The sequence below is a fragment of the Hyaena hyaena genome, unplaced genomic scaffold, assembly GCF_003009895.1.
Source record: "Hyaena hyaena isolate Hyena2069 unplaced genomic scaffold, ASM300989v1 scaffold_396, whole genome shotgun sequence".
In the NCBI taxonomy this organism is placed as follows: domain Eukaryota; kingdom Metazoa; phylum Chordata; class Mammalia; order Carnivora; family Hyaenidae; genus Hyaena; species Hyaena hyaena.
Window position 1 is genome coordinate 901,587 of NW_024081027.1, and position 22,477 is coordinate 924,063.

Genomic DNA, 22,477 nt, shown 5'->3' on the forward strand with positions numbered 1-22,477 from the left:
TGCCTCCCCACCCCAACCCAATGGGTCTCCCTTCCCTCTTCTGGGTCCAGGACTGGTGGTTAAAGGTCTGTGGCCAGCCTCATGCCAGGAACCTCCCTTCCCTTTTAATTCCCCTTTCGGTGAATTCTGGGCACGGCACGGGGGTGGGTTGCCTTCTGGTTGCCTCCCGAGGCTGAATAGCTTCCGCCCCCACCCCATCCCTCCCCGAGGCAGCTTCTGCCACAGGCACAGACAAGACAGACCCAGCATCCTGTCTCTTGCCCTTGGCTGTGCCCCTGTGCCCTCTGCAGGACAGACCCTTTTCTCTCGACATGTCCTTGATGCCCACTTCCAGAAGACCACCTTGGCTCCTCCAAACAGCTTTCACTGATTCTCCCTCCGTAAAGGCTGAAGAATCAATCCTATCTACACCCTTTCCCAAGAACATTATTTGGATGAGATGGTGCAATCCTTGCGGCTTTTTTTTTTTCACCGTTTCCTCCCACTGAGCCCACGCCCCTCCTGAGTACTGCTGTCCTGGAGAGTCCCAGAGAAGGGTGTGCCCTCCCCGAAAGTTCTGCCCCACAGTGAAATTCTGCTGCTAAGTCAGCTGTCGGTGCCTGTTGACGCGGGCTCCATTTCTGATGAGAAAGGCAAGATGAGCCTTGAGTCTCGGAAGAAGGGGACTTCTGGGAAGAGGTGCAGGACCCTCCCATTTTGGGGGAAAAAGAATCGACATCAGCTCTGAATTGTCTTCTGAGCACTGCTGACTTTTAACGTCGGACTTCTTCCGCACTCTGGGCCATAGGCATCTACTCTGACCTCAGTGATAGTGTGATACGCATCCTCAGATATATGGACGTGGTATGGCTGTGCGTGACTAACATAAATGTCACAGTACTATGAGTCCATGTGCTGCCTTGCGAGACCCCAGGTTACTGATACCTAGACACTAGAGCTTATCGTTCGTTTGCTTCAGAGTAGGTGGCCACCAAGTTTTACTCAGTGACGAGCACTCTGAAACACCCTAAGGAAAATAGAAAGACTAGCCATCACCGGTGAGATGATATTTGCATCTTATTTGTGATGCATACAGAACTTCTATAAATTAAATTTTTTTATGTTTATTTACTTTTGGGAGGGGGGGAAGGGCAGAGAGAGAGGGAGACACAGAATCCAAAGCAGGCCCCAGACTCTCAGCTGTCAGCACAGAGCCCGATGCAGGGCTCAAACTCACAAACCCCAAGATCATGCATGACCTGAGCCGAAGTTGGACGCTTAACCCACTGAGCCACTCAGGCGCCCCCAGAACTACTATTAATTAGTAAGAAGAAAACAAACCACTTCCTGAAAACAACAGATGAAGGATACAAACAATTTACAGGAAAGCAAACCAGAAGAATGTATCAACATCCAGTGGATACTCATAATCTCAGGAGATGGGAAACACAATCTGAAGCCACAGTGAAGTTCAATGAGAAGCAGTAAAAGTAGTTCAAAGTTTAAAGACATTTTTTAACTAAGGAGGTCGGGGGAAGGGGGAGAAGGAAGAGGGAAATAGAAAACAAGAGAGTGAACATGAAGGAATTAAGGATTTCACTTGATAAATTATTTTTTTGTTTATTTTTTTGAGAGAGAGAGGGAGAGAGAGAGAATCCCAAGCAGTCTCTGTGCTCTCAGCACGGAGGCCAATGTGAAGCTTGCACTCACAAAACATGAAATCATGACCTGAGTTAACATCAAGAGCTGGACACTTAACCAACTGAGCCAGCCAGGCGCCCCAATAAATTAGTTTTTAAAAACAAACACAATGGGGGGCGCCTGGGGGGCTTAGTCGGTTAAGCGTCCGACTTTCGCTTAGGTCATGATGTCGCGGTTCGTGAGTTCGAGCCCCGCATCGGGCTCTGTGCTGACTGCCAGCTCAGAGCCTGGAGCCTCTTTCAGAGTCTGTCTCTCCCTCTCTCTCTGACCCTCCCCTGCCCACGCTGTCTCTCCCTCTCTCCTAGAAATAAATAAAAATATTTTTTAAAAAACACACAATGGGGCATCTGGATGGCTCAGTTGGTTAAGAATCTGACTTCAGGGGCACCTAGGTGGCTCAGTCGGTTAAGCGTCCGACTTCAGCTCAGGTCATGATCTCAGGGTTCGTGGGTTTGAGCCCTGCGTCAGGCTCTGTGCCAACAGCTCAGAACCTGGAGCCTGCTTCGGATTCTGTATCTCCCTCTCTCTCTGCCCCTCCCCTGCTCATGCTGTCTCTCTCTCTCTCTCAGAAAGAAATAAAACATAGAATCTTAAATTGGGACACTTGGGTGGCTCAGTCAGTTAAGCGTCTGACCTGGGCTCAGGTCACGATCTCGCAGTTCATGATTTTGAGCCCGGCGTTGGGCTCTGTGCCAACAGCTCAGAGCCTAGAGCCTGTTTCTGATTCTGTGTCTCCCTCTCTCTCTGCCCCTCCCCTACTCATGCTCTGTTTCCCTCTGTCTCAAAAATAAACTATAAAATAAATAAATAAATAAAAATTAAAAATTATTAAAAAAAAAAAAAAAGAAACCCTTCCTACCTGGATTTTTTTCACCAAAGTTTTGCTTTTCAAATATTCTGGTTTAGATCCATCTGGGCTGGGCTCAGCTGTCTTAGTCAGGACCTTCAACAGAGCATGGTACACACGAGGCACTCCAATCTGTTGAATGAATTAAAGAGGGGCTGCTGTGTGTGACCTGAGGGGCTGAGTCCCAGGGATGACGGGGTATCAGGCCACGTGCTCATGGAGGGAATGGAATCTTCTTCCTGCAAAGAAATACAGCATTGGTCTGTGGGGATCTGGGCCCAGAAGGCTGTCTATACCATTCCATTCGCGGCTCAGACCCTGGGTGCCAGGCTGCGGGAGCACCACTGAATGTTTTGGAGCAGAACTGGGGTAGGGACAGGTAAGATCCAATTTCCATTTGAGGGGAAAGGCTTTTCTGTTCCCCCTCCTCAGATATTTGGTTTTAAGGGCCCTTACAGATTCTGGGACAACTCAAGAGAAAAGAGAGAAAATCCGAGCTACCTGGACATAAGAAAAGTAAGGGAGGAAGCCACTAATTAGAAAAAGAAATGAATTTATGGGACATTTTATTCTAGTAACAGACTAAATGAAATTCTTGGTTTAAGGTCTGACTTCTGTGAGACCTAAGATTTTGGCTTCGTGCTCTTCACTCTCAGGACTTAGGAGTCATTAAAGGAGTATTTGTTACATAAACGAGAGTTAACTCCATGAGTTTCTCCTTGCTCACCACCCACTGGCCGCGTTCCCCTTATAGGTGGGCACAGCCCGTCTCCACGGCTCCCTCTGGTTGGCGTGTGTTTCTTTCTTTCTTTCTTTTTTTAAATTGTTTTTAATATTTCTTATTTATTTCTGAGAGAGAGAGAGACAGTGTGAGCAGGAGAGGGTCAGAGAGACAGGGAGATACAGAATTCGAAGCAGGATCCAGGCTCTGAGCTAGCGGTCAGCACAGAGCCTGACACAGGGCTCGAACCCACGAACCGCGAGATCATGACATGAGCCGAAGTCGGATGCTCAACCGACTGAGCCACCCAGGCGCCCCTGGCGTGTGTTTCTTTCAGTAAGTTCCAGGCTATTCCTTTGCTTCATTTGGATCTCTGCTTCAACGTTTTCCCTTCTTTTTCTGGCTTTCTTGAAATACGATTCATGCGCAATACAATTCCCCCTTAGCGTTCAAAGGTTTTTATGATATCCACACACTTCTGAATCCATCACCACAATTAGTGTAAGAACATTCATAATCCCAAAAAGAAACCAAGTACCCCCAGGTGCCTGGTTGGCTCGCTCTTGATTCTGGCTCAGGTCATGGGATCGAGCCCTGCCTACATCAGCTTCTTTGCTGAGCATGGAGCCTGCTTACGATTCTCTCTCTCTTTCCCTCTCCCCCTCTCCCCCATTCACGCTCTCTAAAATAGAAAAATAAATTAATAAATCTGTAAAGAAATCATGTACCCCTTTAACCATCACCTTCTAGTTTCTCTCATCACTTCCAGCCCTAGGCAACTGCTAATCAGGTATCTACGTCTATAGATTTCCTTCTTCTGGTCATTTCATATAAATGGAGTCCTACAATATATGACCTTTTGTGTATGGCTTCTTTTGTTTTGCATGTTTTCAAGGTTTGTCCACATTATAGCACACATCGGTGCTTTGTTCCTTTTTAGGGCTGAATAATGGTCCCCATTGAATGGATATAACACATTGTATTTATCCTTTCATCAGTTGATGGACATTTGGCTCAGTTCCGCTTTTTGGCTATTACAAATCATGGTGCCCTCAGCATCCATCCTCAAGTTTTTGTGTGGACATGTTTTCAATTCTCTTGGGTAGATACCTGGGAGTGAAGTTGCTGGGTCCTACGGTACTTCTATGTTTAATTGAGGAACTGTTTTCCAAAGAAAGGCTGCTTTTTCGGAAAGACCTTTCGTGACCAAACCTACCTAAAACAGCTGCCCCCCATCACCATCTCCTTACGTTTTATCCCCAGGGAGAGGGAGGGGACAGTTTAGTACAAGTATATACGTATCCATTGGTGACATTATAGTCCCCAGCACATACTGGTTTGTTTATTTATCGTCTTTCCTTTCCCAAGATTGTAATCTCCATAAACACCAGTAGTTTTGCCAATTTTGGACCTTGCTGAATCTCCAGTGCCTAGAAAGATTTCCGACAGAGAGCAGCTCACGAGGCACATGAGCAGGCATCCCAGAAGCCACAGGAAGTTGCAAGTGGCCACTTATGTAAACACACCCCAGAGAAATCCACAAAATCCCGGCTTCCAAGAGGAAGCATCTGGAGCAGGGAAGCCCGGGCACTGGGGAAGCTGCGGGTCAGAAGCTCGCCGGCTGCGTGGGGGCCTGAGTGGGGGCCGAGATTCTGGGGACTCATGCTTCCAAGAATGCTGATGCCGGAAGTAAAAAAGAGCTGCCTGTCCTCTGTCTGGAGATGTCCCCGGACGCCCCCGCTGCCTTCCCAGGACGCCCCTCCCCGGCTCATCCCAGACTCCATCAGAGCTGCAGCGTCCGCTTGGGGCACAAAGGTTCACTTGTCAAGGCCACGGCCACTCCAGTTAGCCGCGGCCGTACAACCCCCAGCCTCCAACCCGGTGGCTTACAACAACAGCCATCTGCAATTGTTCACAATTCCGTGGCCTGACTGATGTGGCTCCTTTCCTGGCCTTGCCTAGAATCAGCTGGGTTGTTGGATTCGGAAGACAGAACGGTTGGAAGGGTCAAGGGAAGTTTGCGGTCGGGTGGCCCAATGGCGGGTCCTCGCCGCCCCTCCACCTCCCGAAGCCAAGCCAGGCTCCCGAACGCGGCGGCAGGTGGTGGGAAGGCAGAGGCCGCAAGCATCCTGGGGCCCTAATAGCTGGCAAGTCACGGGCTGCCACCTCCGCACACGAATTGGTTAAAGCAAGTCACGGGGGTAATGCCCATTCCCGAGGCCAGGAGAATAGACTCCACCTCTGGTTAGGAGGACTCACAGTCACATCCCGAGAGGCAGGTGTACCCAGAGGGGAGGAATTTGTGGCCAGGATTTTTCAAGTAGAGGCCATCTCGTGTTATCATCATCTTGCTGGTCATTCTTTTCACTTGCCCCCCAGGGAAATGAGCCACAAATCAGCAATTCTTAAATCTTTTCTGGCCAACTCTCTCCCTGAACATGGATAATTCCATTTACTAGGGGTCCCACTGAACTTGGATGGCAACGACGGAGAGAAGATGATAATGTCAGCGACAAGAACAGCTACCTCCTACGGATCCCCACCAGGCTGAGCGTGTCACTGCGCGGAGTCTTTGGGTAACCCCAGAAGCAGAGCTTAAGAATTTGAAAATTCGCGGGGCGCCTGGGTGGCTCAGTTGGTTAAGCGTTGGACTTCAGTTCAGGTCATGATCTGCAGTCTATGAGTTTGAGCTCTGCATCGGGCTCTTTGCTGACAGCTCAAAGCCTGGAGTCGGCTTTGGATTCTGTGTCCCTCTCTCTATTGCTCTCCGCCCCTCCCCTGCTCATGCTCTGTCTCTATCTCAAAAATGAATAAATATTAAAAAAAAAAGAATTTGAAAATTTGACATTTCCCTGGGAGGTGATCCTAGAGGTCCCAAGAGGAAAGGGAAATGGGACAGAGAGACAAGAAAGAGTCAATAAGGGGTATGTTGTGTGTACTGGACCTGAATCCCACTGGGCATCTTCGGAAGGTAGTTTAGAACACATGACTCAGAGTTCTCTTAAACCAGAGTGTTAGCTGTCTTGCACTCCCAACCTGCCCTCCACTTGGGTGAGAGGAAAAAAATCCTCAGGCGAAGAATTCCAGGAGTTTACAAGGAGATAAGTAAATGCCAAGGGAATGTGGATAGGGTGCTGATAGCCCTTTACTGCTTCCATTTTACAGAGGAGGAATTTGAGGCTTATAGTGACACTACCAAGAATCAAGCCCAGGCTCCTCTCTCTCCAGAGCCCTGCTCTTTCCCACTCAGCTATACTGTTTTAGACCTCGAGTTGCTTCTAGTTTAACAACATTTCAAGCTAATGTACCAAAAAAAAAAAAAAGAATTTCAATTATAAGACCTTGCACTTTATTCAAAATGAACTCCAAATGTAAACCCTGTTAGGAAAAACCATAGGAGAAATGTTTGCATTAGGCAGAGTTCTTCGTTAGAACACCAAAAGCAAAATCCATAGAAGAAAAACAGGTACATTGGATTCTGGCAACATTTAAAACTCTGTTCTTTGAAAGCCATTGTTAAAGGAATGAAAAGAAAAGCCACAGACTCGGAGAAAAGATTGGAAAACCACATATGTGATGAAAGGTTTGTTACCAGAATATTCTAAAGAACTCTCAAAACAATAAGAAAATAAGCAACCCATTTTTAAAACATTTTTTGGTGTTTTTTTATTTTTGAAAGACAGAGAGCATGAGCGGGGAGGGAGCAGCAAGAGAGAAGGAGACACAGGATCCGAAACAGGCTCCAGGCTCTGAGCTGTCAGCACAGAGCCTGACGCAGGACTCGAACTCACAGACAGTGAGATCATGACATGAGCCAAAGTCAGACGCTTAACCGAATGAGCCACTCAGCTCATTGTTTTTAAACAAACACTCCTAATTGAAGTGTGTGTGTGTGTGTGTGTGTGTGTGTGTATGAGTGAACATCAAGGTAGGTATCTTGGATACCTGCAGTTAGGGTAGATTTCTTGGATAATCCTTGCAAGGAAGTTCACTTAATCCAACTTGGTGAAGCCTGTATCCTTCACATACTGATGGAGACACTGGTCGCACATATTGAGCCGTGTTTCCAGATCACACTGTACCAGTTTGAGCAGACACAGCAAGAACGAGAACCCTGGCCCAGTTTCCTCGGATGGCTCCCATAAAGCTGCGAGTGACCATCTTGCTCTCTCAGATCAATCTATTTCTTTAAATGGGCAAAAGATCAGAAGAGACAGGTCACCAGATAAAATATTAAGATGGCAAAGAAACACGTGAAAAGATGTTCCACATCATTAATCATCAAGGGGATGCAACTTAAAATCACACCATGCAAATAATAGAATGGCTCAAATTAAAAAGACTAACCATGCCATGTGCTAGCAAGAACTCAGAGGAAACGGAACTCTCATTCATTGGGATGAAAAATGGCACAACCATTTTGGAAAATAGTCTTGGCAGTTTCGAAAAAAATGAGACACATGCCTCCCATGTAACGCCACCATCCACTCCTGGGTATACACCCAAGAGAAATGAGAGCATACGTGCACAAAAATCCTTGCTCCCAAAAGTTCACAGCACTTGTATTCACGATGGCTGCAACCGAGAACAGCCCAAATGCCCACCAGCAGGCAAGTGGGTCATGAGGCTGGCATATCCACGCAACGAAATTCCACTCAGCAGTAAAAAACGAATGAGGTATTACTGCAGCCGCATGGATGAATCAAAATAATTATGCTGAGCAAACGAAACCAATCTCGAAGGGCTGTATGGTGCCATTTCTACAAATGCTAGAAAAATGCAAACAAATCTAAAGACAAAAAGCAGATCCATGGTAGGGGCGCCTGGGTGGCTCAGTCGGTTGGGCGTCCGACTTCTGCTCGGTCATCATCTCGCAGTTTGTGAGTTTGAGCCCCTCCTCGAGTGCAGAGCCTGCTTTGGATTCTCTCTCTTTCCCCGTCTCCCGGTCCCTTCCCCATCTGTCTTCTACATGGCCACAGAAACATAATGAATTGGGTGAATGAAAGCTTTATCACCTGTTGATGCTAAAGATGAAGAAAAGGGTAAATGATTTGCCTGAGGTTATCATCTGGCTCGTAGGTGAGATTTTACATCTCCTTATTCTGGATGAGGCCCATTTTCTCCCACTGTACTTAAAGGATTTCCTCTTGGCTCTGGATTCTCATTTAGAGAAAGCAAGAGCCGGTGACAGACCCCTCCCAGGTACCCACCGAAGCCCTCATCTCGCCCCTCATTCAGCCAGATTCTCCCCATGGTCTCAAACTCACCACTTCCAGAAACATGCTGACAGCACCCCCAAACAGTGAGGACAGCCATTCGCTTGGAGTTAAGGGAAGTCTGCTTTCACTAAAGCCCCACCAGGTCATGACGTGTCCACGTTGACCCAGGGGTAGAAAATTGCTGCCATATTTATGGCAAGTTCAGTGGAGACGTGGTCTACACGTCTGTTGGAGGGATTCCGCTCGGAGAATTTGCTGCACATTTCCAGATGCCTGACCCGACTTGCCTGCTGCATGTATCAAGAGCCCAGCACCTCTGGCTGAATTTTGTGCCCCAGACTCCTTAACTCTCTTAGAGTTCTATTCCCTTCCACAGACAGGGCCCTGCACTGTGATTGGTCAATGAATCCCTGGCACCAGGAACTGAGAGGAAGATGGAAAGGAAGGAAAAGAGGAGGCGGGACCAGCAGGGGCTACATTTATATCTATGCCCAGGGCTGGGTGCCCACTCACCATGGACACTGCCCGGTACAGCAAGTGGCGCGGCGGGCTCGAGGATGCCCCTGAAGGTATGAGCGATGAGACTCCCTCACTGGGCCCCCTGGGGTCTCTCAGGCCAGAGGTTTGGGGTCTGATGGGAGAAGGAAGGGGAACAGCCAAGAGGGGGTCCATGCAGTGGGTGCAGGAGAGACATCGCAGGCGCCAGAACCAGCTGGACCTGAATTCGAATTATGACTCTGCCACTTCAGAAGCTGTGTGACCACGAGCAAGTTATTTCACCTCTCTGAATCTCCGTTCCCTGGGAGGAAGCCAAGCTCCGAGGGCTCTGTCCTCAGGGGCCCAGAGGTCCAGGGCAGTCCTGGTGCAGGGGAGACCCACAGAGTCCATCTGTGTTATCCCAGGGCGCTGGGGACACTGGGGACGGAGACTCTTCTTCCTGGTCCTGGTGCTGGTGGCAGCCTTAGTCCTGTGGGCCCTCATTCTGAGCATCCTATTTTCTCAGGGTGAGTGACGCATAATGAGGTCCCCCCGGGGGGAGCAAAGACCTTGCCTCTGTCTCAGGTCGCTCCAGCAGGGTCCCGGACCCCTGCCTGGGTCGGAGTGTGAACATGAGTGAACAGAGCTTGTGCATGCCTTTGGCCTGTGTGACCCACCTGTGTATGCGTGTGCATGCATGAATGTGTGTGCATGTCCCCGTGTGTCTGTCTCTCCTCCGTGTGTGTGTGTGTGTGTGTGTGCACATCACGTGCACTGTGCGCCTTGCCGCCCCTTCTGCGCGTCCCGACACGGGGGCTCCTTCACCCCCTGGGCCAGGGGAGAGCTCCGGGGTCCCCCGGCCCCGCCTGCAGGAGCCTCTCTCCACAGCCTCCACGGAGCGGGGGGCGCTCTTCGGCCACCAGGACCTGCTGAGGACAAACGGTGCGTGCACTCGGTGACTCTTAACCCCCCAGATGTGCGGGGCCGGAGTGTCTAGGACCCTGGAGACAGGGTGGGTGACGACCCCTCAGTCCGGGGGCTGGCCCGAGAGTGGGGAAGGGTGTCCTGTGAGTCCCCGCAGATGACCTGGAGTGTGTGGGGGGCGTGCGGGGGTCATTCCAGCCTCGAATCAGAAGGCGGCGCTGGGTGTTTTGAACGAGGAGTTCCGAGCCTGCAACAGCTGCTGTAAGACGTGTGTGCAGGGGGCGGGGCTGCCGTAAGACGTGGGTGCTGGGGGCGGGGCTTCTGTAAGAAGTGTGTGCTGGGGGCGGGGCTGCCGTAAGACGTATGTGCTGGGGGCGGGGCTTGGGCCTGGCTTGGAGCCCGAGAGTTGCGGTGGGATCTGCAGCAGGTGGGGGCGGGGCGGGTTGGTCATGGACGTCCCGCGCGCATCCTCCCTCCCTTCCCCCCTCCTTCCCAGGCTCAGGGACACAGACGCTGCTGCAGAGGGCACGCGCGGAGCTGGGGGAGGCGCAGGCGAAGCTGATCGAGCAGGGAAATGCCCTCAAAGAACTGAGCGATCGCGGTGAGAGCTGGACATTGCCTCGACCCCTGATCCCTCACCCTGGCTGTCACTCGACCCTTGATTCACATACTGACACCTATCCTGGAGATAGGTCCTGGGTGACCGCGACCCTATCCTGTGATCCTGACCTCCGACCTCCTCTGATCTCAACTACAACTCATAACCCCAACCGCAACTTGGCCCCAACCAGCTGTAACAGTCCTTGCCTGTGATGTCGTTCTTGACCATGACCATGACCACGGACATGGATGCTGACCTTTACCTAATTATGACCCTCCTCCTGACGCTGACCTGAGCCATAATCTGGACTCCCTTGACTTTACAGTGACCCAGAGCTTGGCTGAAGCGGGCCGGGACCGCGAGAACATCCGCAGCGAGCTGCTCAGGGCTCTGGAGGCCGCCCGGCTGGGGAACAGTGAGCAAGACAGAGGGGAGAGAGGAGGGGACAAGTGGACCCTACCTGTGGGCCTTGGGATTCCTTGACCAGAGCTGTCCTGCCCTTTGACCGTGGCCTATCCTCTGCGGCTGCGCCCCTAGACCTACCTCCCCCCAGTTTTTTCCGTCCGTTCTACCCGGGAGCAATTCACTTCTCTGACCTTCTTTTGACCTTCCCGCAGGCTCCTGTGAGGAGTGCCCCGCATCGTGGCTGCCCTTCCAGGGCGCCTGCTACCTTTTCTCCATCCTGCGCGCCACGTGGGAGGAGTCGCAGCGCTACTGCGCGGGCAAAGGCGGGCACCTGGTGATAGTCGGGGACCTGGAGGAGCAGGTGTGCAGCCCCCGAGGTCCCAGGCGGGAGGCGGAATTCACCTGAGGGGGCCTGGCCGGGGGATGCGGGGCGGGGAGCGAGGCCGACTCGGATGGCTCAGTCCCCTTCCCCCCTGAGGAGGCGTGGCCGGGAGGGGTGCGGGGCGGGGGGCGAGGCAGACTCGGATGGCTGTCTCCTTCCCCGCGCAGGGCTTCCTGAGTCGGAACACGCATGGCCGCGGCTACTGGCTGGGCCTGAGGGCCGTGCGCCGCGGGCGCCAGATCCAGGGCTACCAGTGGGTAGACGGAGTCCCGCTCAGCTTCAGGTGAGGGAAGGGACTTGGGGAGAGGGACAGGTCAGACCCTAGCGGCAGTGCTTTGGCCAGATCTCAGGGACTCTGTGGGATGGGCAGGCTGGACACCAGGCCCTGGCGGAGCGTTTAAATTCTGGGAGTTAGAAAGTTATCTCCCAGGTGCTTGCTCAGAGTAGACCCGCGGGGTGTCTAAATTGGACCCAAGCAGTACCAGGATAGATCCCAGGGCCGGACGCCAGGCCCATCCTCAGACTCCCAGAAACACCCCCCGACAAACCTCCGCAGCCACTGGAACCTGGGGGAGCCCAATGACTCTATGGGGCGCGAGGACTGCGTGATGATGCTACGCACCGGGATGTGGAACGACGCACCGTGCGACAACGAGAGGGACAACTGGATTTGTGAAAAGAGGCGCAGCTGCTGACCCCGCCCCGCGCCCCGAGAGCCCCGCCCACCGCCCGTGGCCGATCCCTGAGCGGTTCCCCTTCCCCGCGCCGCCCACCTCCATCGATTTCTTTATTTTTCTCCATCCCTGACTACGGAGAACCATCCCTCCCAGCCTTGTCTGGTACAGGCACTGGGACCTCCGCTCCAGCCTCACCGCAAGCCCTCGGGTGGTCCTAACCTAGCCTCCACCGCACCCAAACCACCGGGTCCACTGACCCCACCTCCCTCCCTAGCCAAAGCCGGGCAATTCAGGGACCGAGCTGTTTGGTGTTCTTGCATCTTTCCCCCCAGACTGGGAAGCCTTACAGACAGGGGGTTTTGTGAGCTGTCTTCGCAGCACTTAGGAAGCATCAATAAATCTTGAGAAATGAATCTTGGTTCATGGCTTTGGTGAGCTGTTCTACGTATAATCCCAGAGGCCCTGATATTTATCCCCGTGAGTGACCCTGACCTCTGTCAGTGACCTTCTGGTCCTAAGATGCCCCAACACTCAGGGAGTCAAGGAGTAACGCGTACGGAGCCAGGATGGCTGTAAGGCACTAGGACATGGAATGACTCAGACCCAGCTCTCCGATCTCGCTGGGCATTGGGATGATGCTGTGATCAGTGATGGCAAGGAGTGACGCGCGAGGCATCTGGAGGGAGGCACGCCTCTGGAACACTGTCACCCCATTGTGGAGATGAGGCAGTCTGAGACAAGGCCCTGAGGCAGGTGGGAGACGGCATGCCGGGACCTGAGGAGCAAGTCCTTTCTGTCTTGTGTTGGTAGGCTCGTGACCACTGGGCGGAGTGATCAGGAAATACATTGCAGAGAAGATGGTCCTTCGAGCACCAATGGGATTTCAGCACGAGGAGCTGGGAAAGAAGGTCTTTGCAAGCAGGGGTTGGGGAGGATGGCGGAGCCCATTTTTGGGGGGTGCAGGGTGCACTGAGCCTGGCTTTAGCAGCCGGGGACTTTTGATGTGAATTCACCCTGCACTCCCAAAGTGTCCTGCTCCCGTCCTGGAGACACAGGGGCTCTCCCAGAATTTCCAGCGGAGACGGGTCCAACTGAGGGGAAGGACAGGCTAGTAGCCTTTACTCCGGGGCAGCTCGGGAACCCCCAGGCCGCCCAGCCCTGAGAGCAGCGACTGAGCAGGCAGAGGAGGGAAAACCACCTGCACACACCCCCCCACCCCGCCCAGCCAGGGGAGACCTTTCTGCGAACACCGACCCTTCTCTGGATGCTCTACTACTGCAGCCCAGAGCTAGGCACTCACCAGGCGGAGAAGCCACCTGAGTCCCGGACAGACAAACTACCTAGTGGACTGCTGGCCAGTAGACTGATGGGTTTCCAGACAGTCGGCTTGGAGGGGTGTATGAGTTTCGTGGGGCGCCAGCTTACAGACCACACACATCCTCTTACAGTTCTGGAAGTCAGAAGTCCAAAGTTAGTTTTCCTGGGCCAAAAATCAAGAGGTCACCAGGGCCAGGCTCCCTCTGGAAGCTCCAGGGAAGAATCGGGTTCCTTGACTTTTCGAGCTTCTTGAGCTGCATTCCTCACATTCCCTGGCCCCTGGCACCTTCTTCCATTTTCAGAATCGGTAGGGTAGGAACTTGCTTCACCGATCACGTTGCCTTCCATGTCACATCTCCCTCTGCTTCCCTTCGTACAAGGACACTTGCAATTTGCAGCGTAGGGCCCACCCAGATAATCCAGGATGAATCCCTGTGATCTTGATCTTGCAAAGCAACTTTGGCACTAATCACCCTGACTTAGCATAGATGCCACCCACAGATGAACAGTATAGTTTCTTTTTCTTTCTAAATGTCCACTTATTTTTGAGAGAGAGAGAAAATCCCAAGCAGGCTCCGCATCGTCAGTGAAGAGCCTGACGCGGGGCTTGAACTCACAAACTGTGAGATCGTGACCTGAGCTGAAATCAAGAGTCAGACACTTAACCACCTGAGCCACCCAGGTGCCCCCCTCACCTGTCTTTTTAAATGTTTATTTATTCAGGAGCGCCTGGGTGGCTCCGTTGGTTGGGCATCTGACTTCGACTCAGGCCATGATCTCATAGTTCATGAGTTTGAGCCCGCGTCTGGCTCTGCGCTGGCAGCATGGAGCTTGCTTAGGATTCTCTCTCTCCCTCTCTCTATCCTCCCCCACTCATGGCCTTGCTCTCTCTCGCTCTCTCAAAGTAAATAAATAAACATTTAAAAATAAAATTTTATTTATTTAAGTAATCTCTACACCCAACATGGGGCTCGAACTCATGACCCTGAGATCAAGAGTCACATGGTCTTCCGACTGAGCCAGCAAGGTGCTCCTAAAGGTATAGGTCCTAACAAGACTGCCCTCACTGCAGACACCAGATGCAGGTTTGGGGTTGCCTAGGACACCCACTCTTCGAACTAACTGATTCTGACCAACTGATACAAATTCAGAGGATCTCAATCCTCTGAACCGCCCCATCCCGGTTCCATAATTCACTAGAATGACTCAGAGAACTCAGGAAAGTTCACTACATACTTACAGCTTTATTATAAAGGACACACCGAGACAAGCCCAATGAAGAGATGATATGGCAACGGCCAGGAGGGTCCCAAACACAGAGCTTTTGTGTTCGGTCCCCATGGACCCAGGACATGTCACCTTCTCGGCACAGTGATGTTTTCACCAACCGGGAACCTCCTATGAGCGTTGGTGTCGAGTTTTTACTGGGATTTCATCTCGAAGGCGCTGTTGATTGAATCAGTGGCCACACGACTGCCCTCCATCTCCAGCCCCTTCCTTTCTTCAAGGTCAGGTGGTTGAAGGTCTCACCCTCACGGTTGGTCTTTCTGGCATGACCAGCTCCCACCCTGAGCCATCCCCTCCGTATAATTCAGGTGTGGTCCAAGGGGACCCCACGGATGACAAAGACACTCCTGGCACTCGAGAAATCCCAAGGGTGCAGATGATCCCTTCCAGGAGCAAGAGACAAAGACCAGCCACATTCTTAAAGATCTACATCTTCCCACCTCTAAATTCTTAGCCACATCTGCAAAACCGCTGTTGCCATGTAAGATGACAGTCAAGGTTCCAGGGATTAGGACCTGGATAGGCTCAGGGCCACTGTGCAGCCTCACACAAGACGTGACCAGCTGACAAACAGGCTCACAGGGAGGCCAGGAGCCAGAAAATCTGCCTGGTGTCTAAGTGCTTGGTGAGTGGGTTAATGATGGTCTGGGGGACTCACAGATCCTAGGCTAACATAACTCACAAGCAGGTGGAGACCCCTGGCCAACTGAAGACCAACAGAGACCGACTGACAGCCTACAGCTGGACTTCAAGTCTGGCCGACAACCTGACCGGCAGAGTCCCCGATGCCCTGGGGGACAGACACCCCACAGCACAGATGGGCAAAGAGGCCCAGATGTTTCTCCTGGGAATGGAGCCGAATGGGCACTGTGGTTGAGGCAGAAAGGGGAGACCCCAGAGCTAAGCAGGAGCTGCCCTGGGATCTTTAATTTTATTTCTTTAATGTTTATTTATTTATTTTTGAGACAGGGGAGGGGAGGGGCGGAGAGAGAGGGAGACACAGAATCCGAAGCAGGCTCCAGGCTCTGAGCGGTCAGCACAGAGCCCGATGCGGAGCTTGAACACACAAACCCCGAGATCATGACCTGAGCTGAAGTTGGACGCTGAACCGACTGAGCACCCCGGGTGCCCCTGCCCAGGAATCTTTTAAAGACCTGGTTCTGGCTGGAGCAAGCCCCTCAGCTCAGACACTGGGGTCTGGGGCCTGAGGGAGCCCTGGGTAGGAGCCCAGAGAGCAACGTAACTGCCCTCGAGACGTCTATTGTGCCCTGTGCCATCTGCCATGCCCTGTCCTGGTCAGCTCACAGGCACTGCATCCCCGCTGCCTGGCTCCCACGTGTCAGCCTTGAGTTGGTTCACGAAGACCCTGCAGGAAAGGGTCAGGGTTAAGTTACGCAACTTTGGTTTCCTGGTCCCAGGTCCTCCCTCCTCCAAGATTCAACCTCCCTGGGAAGAAAGGCATCCCTGGAGCCTAGCGCTAATCCCAGAACAGACCTCAGCCTTTGGTTGGCTTTTGTTTTCCTAGAGAATCAGTCTCGCCAGAAAGACTAAATTCTCAAGCTGATACAGGCAGAGACCTGAATACCAAGAAGCCCTGTGATGTTTCCCCGCTGAGAGGCTGGCTGGCCAGGTCAGCGGTCTTAAAGACGGACCTCCATTCCTGGAGACCCCAAGGCTCGACAGCGCCCCGTAGGATCTGAAATATACCTGTAATGTGCCTGGGACACAACAGTAATTGATGAGAACACCGTGACAGGTCTGTAGTGGATGGAACAATATCTCCCCAAGCTGTCTGTGTCCCAGTGCCCTGAACCTATGAATGTGTCGCCTTATATGGCCATAGGGACTAGGCATGTGTGATTAAATTAAGGACCCTGCGGTGAAGACATCACCGGATGATCCAGGTGGGCCCAATGTAATCACAAGCGTCCTCGAAAGTGAAAGAAGGCAGGAGAGTATCCAGGAGAGAGACGTGGCTACAAAAAATGGTCAGTGTGATATGACCTGAGAAGGGCCTGGCCCACCATTGCCGGCTTTAAAGATGCAAGGAGGCACCGTGAGCCAGGATGTGGGAGGACCTCAGAAGTCCGAGAAGGCAAGGGAGACCACAACACACCTATGGGAACGACCAAAATCCAAACACGAACCCCACCAATACTGGCGAAGATGTGGACATGGCCAGTATGCGGACAATAGGAATGTCATTCGCTGCCGGTGGGTGTGCAGAATGGGGCAGCCGCTTTGGAAGACAGACTGGAAGCTTCTTACAAAACTAAACCTACTCTTTTTTTTTTAATGTTTTATTTATTTTTGAGAGAGGTAGAGTGAGCAGGGGAGGGTCAGTGAGAGATGGAGACACAGAATCCAAAGACAGGCTCCAGGCTCTGAGCTGTCAGCACAGAGCCCGAACCGGGGCTCGAACCCACAAACCGTGAGATCATGACCTGAGCCGAAGTCGGACGTACAACCGACTGAGCCACCCAGGCGCCCCAAAACTAAACCTACTCTTACCATAAAAGCCAGTAATTGTGCTCCTTGGTGTCTACCCAAAGGCGTTGAAAACTTATGTCCACATGAAAACCCACACGCGAATGTTTATGGCAGCCTTATTCACACTGGCAAAGCTTGGAAGCAATTCAGACGTCCTTCCAAAGGCGAGTGGACAAACAGATGGTACATCCAGATAATAGAATGTCATTCAGTCAGTGCTAAAAAAAAACGTGTTATCAGCCATGAAGAGGCACGGAGGAATTTTCGATGCACATTAGTAAGTGAAAGAGGCCAATCTGAAAAGGTTACATACTGTATGATTCCAACTGTATGGTACTCCGGAAAAGTCACGACTATGAAGACAGTAGAAGGATCAGAGGCTGCTGGGGGCTGGGGGGCGGGGTCGGGAGGAGAAATCAGTGGAGCACAGAGGATTTTTAGTGGAACTACCCTGTATGATATTGTCATGGTAGACACATGTTACTATATGTTTGTCCAAACCTATAGAACGTACAACGCTGGGGCGCCTGGGTGGTTCAGTCGGTTAAGCGTCCAACTTCAGCTCAAGTCACGATCTCACGGTTCGTGGGTTCGAGCCCGGCATCAGGCTCTGTGCTGACCTCTAGCTCAGAGCCTGGAGACTGTTTCAGATTGTGTTTCCCTCTCTCGGACCCTCCCCTGCTCACTGTGTCTCTCTCTCTCTCTCTCTCTCTCTCTCTCTCTCTCTCTCTCTTTCTCTCTCTCTCTCAGAAATAAGTAAAACATTTTTTTTAAAAAAAGAAAACTTGGGGCGCCTGGGTGGCTTAGTCGGTTAAGCGTCCGACTTTCGCTTAGGTCATGATCTTGCGGTTCGTGGGTTCGAACCCTGCATCGGGCTCTGTGCTGACTGCCAGCTCAGAGCCTAGAGCCTGTTTCAGAGTCTGTGACTCCATCTCTCTCTGACCCTCCCCTGCTCACGCTGTCTCTCTCTCTCTCTCTCTCCTAGAAATAAATAAGCACTAAAAAAAAGAAAAAGAAAAAAGAAAACTTGCCATAAAAAAAAAAGAATGTACAAAATCAAACCCTAATGTAAACTATGGGCTCTGGGTGGTAAGGACCTGTGAATGTAGGTTCATCAGCTGTAACAAAGTATCTCCCTGGTGGGGGTGTTGATGACAGGGCAGGCTACACTTGTGCGCAGAGTAGATGGGATTATATGGGAAGTGTCTGTATCTTCTGCTCGATTTTGCTGTGAAGTTAAAGTTGTTCTTAGAAAATAAGGTCTTGGAGCGCCCCGGTGGCTCAGTCAGTTAAGCGTCTGACTCTTGGTTTCGGGTTTCAGATCAGGATCTCACGGTTCATGAGATTGAACCCCGCATTGGGCTTCATGCTGATAGCACAGAGCCTGGTTGGGTCTCTCTTACCCACTCTCTCTCTGCCCCTCCTCCTTCCCTCTCTCCAGCTCTTTCTCAAAATAAGTAAATAAACTTAAAATTTCTTTAATTTAAAAAATGTCTTAACCTCCCATCCACTCCAAAAAGGATAAAAACCCAATTCTCCCCTAGAGCCTCAAGGCCAATGGCACTCTGCTGACACCTTGACTTCAGAAGCCACTAGAAACACCAGTAATAGACTTTAAACACCCATAACATGGCATTCACCACTCGAGATCTAACTGTAACTTCCCATCAGCTGACAATACTCATTCGCCTCCTACCTTGACTACGGTGGCCACATCTTGAGTGGTCCTGGTTTGCACTTGCTCCCCGTATAATTCTTTTAAAAAATAATTTTAGGGGCTCAGTCAGTTAAGAGTCTGGCTTAGGCTCAGGTCATGATCTCACGGTTCGTGGGTTCGAGCCCCACATTGGGCTCTGTGCTGACAGCTCAGAGCCTGGAGCCTGCTTTGGATTCTGTTTCCTTCTTTCTCTGCTCCTCCCCCCCATGCTCTGTTTCTCTCTCCCAAAAATAAATAAACATTACAAAAATATTTTTTTTTAAATAATAATTTTAGGGGCAGCTGGGTGGCTCAGTCAGTTGAGCAACCGACTCTTGATTTTGGCTCAGGTCATGATCTCACAGTCGTAGGATCGAGCCCTGAGGTGGGATGGAGCCCTGAGGTGGGCTCCCGCTGACTGTGGAAGCTGCTTAACAGCCTCTCTCTCCCTCTGCTCCTCTCCCCAACTCGTCTCTCTCTCTCTCTCTCTCTCTCAAAAACAAATTTGTAAGTCATTTTAAAAATCAACTTTGTTGAGGTATAATTGATATACAATAAAAGGCACCGACTTATCACACGCATTAGGACAATGTCTATCAAAACACAGCAACAACAAATAACAAGTGTCAGCAAGGGTGTGGAGAAGCGAACCCTCATGTATGGCTGGTGAGAAAGTAAAATGGTGCCGCCGCTGTGGAAAACAGTATGGCAGTCCCCCCGCCCCCCAAATCAGGAACAGAGTACCATTGACCCAGCAACTCCATCCCAACCCAAGTGTCCAGTGCCAGATGAAGAGATAAACAAAATGGGGTCCATCTGTAAAATGGAATATGATTCAGCCTTGAAAAGGAAGGACATTCTGGGGCGCCGGGGTGGCTCAGTTGATTAACCATCTGACTCTTGCCATCAGCATAGCGCGTGGGATTCTCTCTCTCTTTTTTCTGCCCCTCCCGTTTGGTCTCTCTCTCTCCTGTCACTCTCTCAAAAATAAATATAAGCTTTATTTGTGTGTGTGTGAGAGAGAGCGAAAGTGAGCAAGGGGCAGACAGAGAAAGGTAGAGAGAGAGAAGTGAGGCTTACCCAATGTGGGACTCAAACTCATGAGATTGTGACCTGGGCCAAAGTCAGATGTTTAACACCTGAGCCACCCAGGTGCCCCCAAAATAAATATAAACTTTAAAAAAAGGAAGGACATTCTGACATTCTGAACCTTGAGGACACTATGGTCAGTGAAATACAACTGGTCACAAAATAGCACATGGTATATTATTTCATTCCCGCGAGGCATCCATAGAATAGTCCAACTCATAGAAACAGAAAGCCGAATGCTGATGGCCAGTCCCTGGGACGGAAGGAGACACGGACAGCTGTTGTGTCATGAGTGCGAGTTTCCATTTTGCAAAACAAAAAACTTCTAGAGATTGGTTGCACAACAATGTGAAAATACTTAACGCCCCTGTTAAGTATAAGCACCACACTGCACCCTTAAAAACAGATAAGACACGGGGCGCCTGTCAACAATTTTAAAAATGTGGTGCATCCATTTCAAGCTTACAACTCAATGAGGTTCCAGAGGGGCGCCTGAGTGGCTCAGTCGGTTAGGCGTCTGACTTCGGCTCAGGTCATGATCTCACGGTTTGTGGGTTCGAACCCTGCGTTGGGCTCTGTGCTGACAGCCAGCTCAGAGCCTGGAGCCTGTCTTCAGATTCTGTGTCTCCCTCTCTCTCTGACCCTCCCCTGCTCATGCTGTCTCTATCTCTCAGAAATAAGTAAATAAACATTTTTAAAAAATGAGGTTCCAGAAAGGCACACAGCCACGTGCTCCCCACTGCACGGCAGACACGGAACATTTCCATCATCCCCTAACATTCTCCCGACCCCCTGCCCCAGGCTGCCGCCGTTCTGCTGGCCATCACGATCCACTAGACTTGTTTTTTCTGGATGTCATCTGAATTGCAGCACACGGTATATAGTCTTCTGTGTCTGGCTTCTTTGTCCACGCATGATGCTTTTGACATTCACCCATGCCGTTGTGTCCATCCAGTCTGTTCCTTTTCATCCCTGTCTCGTCTTCCATCGAGTCGCCGGACCACAGCAGGTGCATCCATTCACCTGTTGACAGGTGTCGGCGCTGCCGCCGATGTTGACTACTATGAACTAAGCTGCCGCGGATACTCTTGGACAGATCTTTTGACGAATTTAAATGGTCACGTCTCCCGGGTGAGTCCCTAGGAGTGGATCAGGTAGTAGGTGAATGTTTAACTTTATAAGACACATCCAGTTTCCCAAAAGGGCTGCGCCATTTTGTGCCCCAATGCTCAGCAACGTCTTGGAGCTCCGGCCCTTGGGGAGGGTATTTCTGACCCAGGAAAGACTTCAGCAGTTCCAGAGCCAGGTGGGGGAGTTTATCTAGAGAAGAACAGGAAGGGAGGAAATGATGCTGGAAGTTGAGGCAGATAAAGGGGGAAAGCAGGAAGCTGATGTTAACATGTGCCTGATAATACGTGTTCTCATGGAAGATAAGACTGGGAAGCAGGATGGGGGGTATTTGGTATTACAGCCCCTGAACCAAGACCAAGGAGGAGGTTGGTGAGAAAAGCTGGAGAGAAGGAGTCAGATCAACTGTCTTGTGAGTCAGGAGCAATTTCATTCATTCATTCATCCATCCACTCATTCATTCATTCACTCAGTACAATTATTTCCCTACCCATAAACATTTTTCAGCATTTATAATATGTCAGGCACAGGAATTCCAGTGGAGAACAAGAGGTCAGGGTCTCTGGACACAGAGGAATCTGAAACAAACAGGCAGAGCGGAAGCAGCCATTTATAAAATACTATAGACTTAATGAGTCCATTTATATGAGATTATAGAAACAGGCAAAACTACTCCGGGATAGAGGAAATGTGAGAACAATAGTTATGTGGGAGCAGAGGCAGGGATTGCCTAGGAAGAGCCACAAAAGAACTTTCTGAAGGGATGGGAACGTTCTGGTGTCTTCCTAGGGATTTGGATTCCACAGGCGAGTGCATTGGTCAAAGGTCAAAGAAAACACACCTGGGATTTGCACATTTTGTTCTATTTTACTCCCAAGGAAAAAAGGAAGAAGGATGGCAAACAAATATCGGACTCTAGTTCATGTTTTGTGGGCTAGAGTTTTAGGGGGAAATAAGCTAACGTCTGCAACTTCCTTTGAAAAACGCAGAAAGATACAAGATGGATTAAGGGGTGGGGAGATGAATTGATTTGTAATATATTGACCGTGCGCTCTAGGGATGGGTTTTTCATTCTTCAACTCAACTTTTTCTGTGTGCTTGCAAATTGTCATAACGAAATGTTGGGGTTCAGGTTGTGCCTGGTGCCTTTCTGGGGCTCACAGCTTGGTGAGCAGAGGGGCAGGTGATGAGGAGGGATAGAAGATGGTGTGCTCCCATGATAAGGTTGCAGGTGGAACATTCTGGAAAAACAATGCCCCAGACCCTGCACTTCTAGTCTGAGGGGGAAGGGAGGGGAGGGGAATGAGGGTCTGTCTTGGAGAGGCCAAGGGGTCTTGTGCTGGGAAGCAGGGAGTAGGGGCATGGAGGGGAGCCCCCCCGTGCCCTCTGATTCTTTCCCAGTGGGTGTCCCCACCAATAACCCCCTGAGTGACACATGACCACACTGTCTGGGGCTGAGTCAGCAAGTTAGTGGTGACCTTGAAGCCCAGCCAGGTTTCCTGGAAGGACCGGCCCCACCCATCACCCCACTTTCCCA

At 51.0% G+C, this 22,477-nt stretch overlaps 1 protein-coding gene and 1 pseudogene across 1 annotated transcript; one reads left to right on the forward strand and one right to left on the reverse strand.

Annotated features, from left to right (window-relative positions):
• Positions 1–7,240: 7,240 nt before the first annotated feature.
• On the reverse strand, positions 7,241–8,470 carry LOC120244839 (annotated as a pseudogene).
• A 484-nt stretch (positions 8,471–8,954) lies between these two features.
• On the forward strand, positions 8,955–12,351 carry CLEC4G (C-type lectin domain family 4 member G). The gene is made up of 9 exons (XM_039251618.1): positions 8,955–9,036; positions 9,370–9,471; positions 9,833–9,886; positions 10,067–10,129; positions 10,365–10,469; positions 10,795–10,884; positions 11,087–11,235; positions 11,424–11,539; positions 11,813–12,351. Exons 1-9 carry the CDS (start codon positions 8,955–8,957, stop codon positions 11,949–11,951), a joined length of 900 nt encoding a protein of 299 aa, XP_039107549.1. The 3' UTR covers positions 11,952–12,351.
• The last annotated feature ends 10,126 nt before the right edge of the window (positions 12,352–22,477 follow it).